The 5438-nt window shown below is 34.9% G+C and overlaps 1 protein-coding gene across 1 annotated transcript in view; it reads right to left on the bottom strand.

The window, feature by feature from the left end:
* Window positions 1–4928, bottom strand: part of LOC104664130 (transmembrane protease serine 11G-like) — a 29370-nt gene extending 24442 nt beyond the window's left edge. The window contains 4 exon segments of the mRNA XM_010365562.1: window positions 2821–2939; window positions 3525–3578; window positions 3581–3645; window positions 4756–4928. Of these exon segments, the coding sequence (XP_010363864.1) occupies window positions 2821–2939; window positions 3525–3578; window positions 3581–3645; window positions 4756–4928 (411 nt within the window).
* Between the last annotated feature and the right edge of the window lie 510 nt (window positions 4929–5438).

The following is a 5438-nucleotide window of genomic DNA, read 5'->3' as shown; positions in this document are numbered from 1 at the left end:
AATTTGTTTTTGAAGAATGTATTTTTATATACACATGCACATTTATATGACAAAACTAATGCATATTTATTGTTAAAAAATTTTAAAGTAAGCAATATAGAAAATATATTGGAAAGCATTAAAGTCATTTTTAAATCACTGTCTAGAGAACTTTTTATTTACATTTTGGTATATATACTTCCACATTTTATATTTACATATTTATATATACATAAAATATATTCTCTCTATATGTACAAATATAGATGTTTATATAATATCTGTATGTTTTCTGCCTGCCTCCTTCCATTCTCTTTCCAATTTAATAATTTTTTTTCTAAGTAAATCTCAGCTTCATGAGTCACACATAAACAGTCTGGATTATTGAACTCCTCAGGAAAGCATAAAATTCATTTTAGGTACTGGTTTTAATCTTTTCTTTTAAGAATGTGTTTGCTATAACTGTAACTCAACTCTACAAGGATTGGCAAACTATAGCCTATACACAAAATCAAACCTGCTACCTGTGTTTATATTGCTCACAGTCTAAGGATGGTCTTCATATCTTTTTAATAGTTGAAAAAAAGAATGAGAAGGGTATTTTTGATATCCAAAAATTTTACAAAATTCAAGTTTCAGTGTTCATAATAAATTTTTATTGAAACATTGTCATACCTACTTGTTTATGTGTTGTCTGTGGCTCCTGTAACACTACAATAACAGCTGTGAGTACTTGCACAGACACTGTGTGTCCTGCAAAGTTGAAAATATTTACTATCTTGCATTTTATGGAAAAAGTTTGCATTTACCTCTGGTCGAAATTACTGCATTGCCTTTCTTGATGTTATCTCCATTTATGCATTAAGGGACAGGACCAATATTAGTAAGTTGATCATTTATTTACTAGTCATCTCCTTGATGAGTATTTATATGGGCCTACCATGTACAAACACTGTGAAAGGCACAAGAAATATAAGAAGAAATGGAGTCAGCTCCAGCACAAATGAATTCACAAGTTAAAAGGGGACATAGACATACAATGTTTTCATAACTTATGATCAGTGCTTTAGAAAAGGTATATAAAAAGTTCTGTGAGAGCACTAGAAACAGATGCTAACGTTTATTAGGATATTACCTTTCATGCTTTGTATTCACTACATTTGGTGATCCTTAAAATAACACTGGGAGTTGAGTGAAATTATCCCCATTTTGTAGTGCAAATTTTTAGGGGTCAAGCAACTTTTTGAAAGTTATTAGGATGACAAAGGATAAAACTGGGATATCCTTTGTGGCATCTAGATGTCTATGACTTCGAAGTTTGGGCTGTCTCTAATTCAGTATCTTAACTCCTGTAACAAAATATTCTTTACACTGGCCTGCTTTTTTCCCCCATCAATGAAAATTTCCTTAAGATGTATTTTTGAAAAGGCATATCCACTCCTCTCAGTAGCATTCTTCAAACCATTTCATCAGCTTCTGGTTTGAGTTGTGAAATGGCTGAAGAAATAAGTCTGAACGCATGGTAAGAGTGATCTGCCTTCTTTGATTGGTGAATGCTGGGTTCAGTAGTGGCTGCGAACACAATTGAAGTCTTCAGAGGAAGAGCTAGTCTGTGTGTTTCTGTGGTATATTTTCAAGAGCAACCTAATGGGACATATATCAGGGTCATCCATAGAGTAGGTACTTAATAAATGGTATGTGGTAATGTTATTTGTGCCTGAATGATCGAGTTAAGATTTTAGATAACTCTAATCATTGGTTTTGTATTTGCCTTTTAATTTTTCCGTTGTGGCCAGGTGCAGTGGTTCACACCTGTAATCCCAGCACTTTGGGAGCCCAAGGTGGGTAGATCACCTGAGGTCAGGAGTTCGAGACCAGCCTGGCCAGCATGGTGAAACCCTGTCTCTACTAAAAATACAAAAATTAGCTAGGTGAGGTGGCAGGCACCTGTAATCCCAGCTACTCAGGAGGCTGAAGCAGGAGATTCGCTTGAACCTGGGAGGTGGAGGTTGCAGTGAGCCAAGATCACACCACCGCACTCCAGACTGGGAAACAAAGGCAAGGCTTGGTCTCAAAAAAAAAAAAAAAAAAAAAAAAATCTGTTGGGCTTATGTTGTTTAGTCTCTGATGCCATTATTGTTTGTCTAGTATATTTTTCTAGGTGTCCTGAGATGATGTTGGTGATTGGTTTTAGCTGTGTCCCCACCCAAATCTCATCTTGAATTGTAGCTCCCACAATTCCCGTGTGTCATGGGAAGAACCCAGTGGGAGGCACTTGAATCATGGGGGCAGGTGTTTCCCATGCTGTTCTCGTGATAGTGAATAAGTCTCAGGAGATCTGATGGTTTTATAAAAGGGAATTCCCCTACACAAGCTCTCTTTTGTCTGCAGCCATGTAAGACACCCCTTGATCTTCCACCATGATTGTGAGGCCTCTCCAGCTATGTGGAACTGTGAGCCAATTATCTTCCCTTTATAATCTTTAATAATCCTTAACAATCTTTCCTTTATAAATTACCCAGTCTCAGGTATGTCTTTATTACCAGTGTGAGAACAGACTAATACAGTGGTTACAGTTTCCAGAATTAACCAATAAAAACACAGTTAAACTTGAATTTCAGATAAACAATGAATTATTTTTTAGTACAAGCATGTTTCAAATACTGCATGAAGATATTTTCAGGACGATCTGAAATTAAAATTTAACTGGGCATTCTGTTTTTTTTTTTCCGGGAAATTATAATGTACATGCAAAAAGCAGCACTTTCAACTCACCTTTTGCCTTAATTTTCACAATAGTATTGTCACGAGAGGAATGATGCCAGCAAAGATGTAGCTTACCTCATTACTGACCTTTTGTTTCAGGTCAGTGCTAAGTTTTGAATGTTCTACTGAAAAATCAGGATTATATTCAATACTGGGCATCTGGAAGGAGATCTGGTAATAGTAAAACTTCTGGCCTGAGAGGGAAATCAGACAGGGATGGTTTCTGTTTAGTAAATTTGAGTTGTATAATTATGAGAAGTAGAGGGGTTGAGAACAAAAAATGATACAATTGGTGAACTCCCGAGAGTTAAAAATTCTACAGCGGTAGTCTATACCTCCCTCTAACTCTGTTTTAGGATCACACATTTTCATAGTCACCATGCTTGTCAGTTATGTCATAACACAATTATCACCTGTTAGTGATCATTCATAAATTTAAGCTGTAAATTAAGTAACGGTAGAATGTAACATATTCTCAGAAATTGACCTCAAATTTAGAATTTCTACTAAAATAATTTACTCTTAGCATATTAACTAATATTATATCACAAAATTACATAGGATATATTTATTGCACTGTTCAAGAAATAATATTATACAAACCACATCAAAATTTAAACTCTAGACATAATTTTTATACATAAAAGATTATTTCCCCAACTGTATATAAATGTATTCAAATGGAAATTGCATTCTAAAATATTAGAAAACATTAAAGTTTTAAAATAAGTAAAGTGGGTTTTCAAATATTCAAAATAAAACAATGAATAGATACTTACCATATGCCAAAAAATAAACAAGGAGACCAATCGGTATCACCAGAATCAACACACAGCTATGACAATAAGGGCAATCAACCATGGTTTCAGTGAACTCACTCTTCTACCCAGTGTCAATGGCCTTTTGAGAAAGAATAGTATGTTAAAAATGAATAGAATTTTAAGACTAAACATTCCTTTTTCTGTAGAATTTTTTTTCTGGAATTCATATTTAGCTCATATTGCATTTGGTAACACTTAAATATATTTTCCATGAAAATTTCTTAAATGCTATAAAAATATGATGGACATTTAACATTATATTTTCTTTTTTTTAAAATCAGCAATATTTTGCCATTCACTACCTTTTCATATACTTCCTGGTCCATTATACTATATGTTCTAATTTTTTATTTGTAAATGAACTAATAATATATATTTGATTCATGTGTTTCAAATCACAATGAACCTAAGAAAACAAGAGTATTTGGGTCACTCTTCTCATTCTAACATGAAGAGACAGAGGTTCAGAGATTACCAAAACCTCAAAGTTGGATATTAGGGGAGCCAGAAATAGGACTTGGGTTGTTTGGGCTCCTTTGACACCTTTATACATAAAAAATCCTACTACACCATTTACAGTTCATGCAACTCATAGTGCGTATGAAGAGCATCTATAATAAGGCTGATTGAAAAAAATAAAATAGAAGAGAACTATAAGGAAAAAATAATTAGCCAAACAAGAAGAAATCATTCATATGATGAACAAGCAAATCAATTGTGATACCTCAAGACTTTAGACCCGGGAACCCTGTGTTGTGATAAATATCTATTTCATAGGGTCATAAGAAGTCAAACCTGTGATTTCAATAGATGATATTGTTCATCATAAAGCCAAATTTACTTGAATAAATTAAAAGTAAATTTTAAGAAAATATCAAGGCAGTGATAGTGCCAGTATGCAAATAGGGCAAAAGCATAAAAGTGGTATGCAAATGACTGACATTTGGGAATCCCTAGTGCAAGCAGGAAAAGGTGACAAACTCTCTCCTCATCCCAGTGCCAGAGCCCACAGTCTAAAGACAAAATCTGAACAGTTACAGAGTTGAGGCAGGCTAAGATAACATCAACATGGATTGTTTAAAGAGATTTAATCCATAAGGAGACTGTACAAGAATATGATTCTGAGAAAGGTGCTAGTTCTTGTCCTGTCTGTTAAAATCACACATGGAAAGGAAAAAGAGGGAATTACCTTTCCTGAGATTGATACCTGGTGAAGTGGATAGTAGGTCTCAGGTTATAACTGAAGACATCAGTTGAGTCTCCTCTTTGGGCATCACTGAACTGGAAGGAGTCAGGCTTCCCCTGATATTCCTGGGTCTGGGAAAGGAGTATATAGAGGCAATTTCTCCATCCCAGAATCATCAACCTGAGCTCTGCTAAGCATTCAAGTAGCACTAATTCTGAGTTCAGCTGGTATTCTAGAAGGATCTTACATGACTCTGTCCTGTTACTCTTAGGTGGGTAGCAAAAGAAAAGCATTACAATCTGGAAATATCTGAAGTGTCTCTAGAATCACTGAGTTGGAGCTGGAACACAAGCAAGAGCTGATGAACATATCCGTCACCTTTCCTAATAGAAGACCATGGAGAATCACAAGCCTGTTGTCAACATTCACTGAGTTTCTTCTGTGTGTCGGTGAGACACTTCTAAAGATTCAAAATGATTAAGATATAGTCTCTTCTCTTAAAAGATGTGTAATCTAGAGACACATGAAATAACTAGCATAATACAAGTCTCAAAATTCTATTAGAGATGAGTGGATACGAATGGTTTTGCCTTAGAGAAAATGTTCTGAGAACTAGGTCCTAAACATTGAGAAGGAATTGGCAAGGGTCATGTGTGCATCAGGCAGGGAACACCATAAGCAAAGAC

Source organism: Rhinopithecus roxellana, chromosome 2 (genome assembly GCF_007565055.1).
Source record: "Rhinopithecus roxellana isolate Shanxi Qingling chromosome 2, ASM756505v1, whole genome shotgun sequence".
Lineage (NCBI taxonomy): Eukaryota > Metazoa > Chordata > Mammalia > Primates > Cercopithecidae > Rhinopithecus > Rhinopithecus roxellana.
Note: the sequence above shows the minus strand (reverse complement) of the source record. Positions and strands in the feature narration are given on the sequence as shown.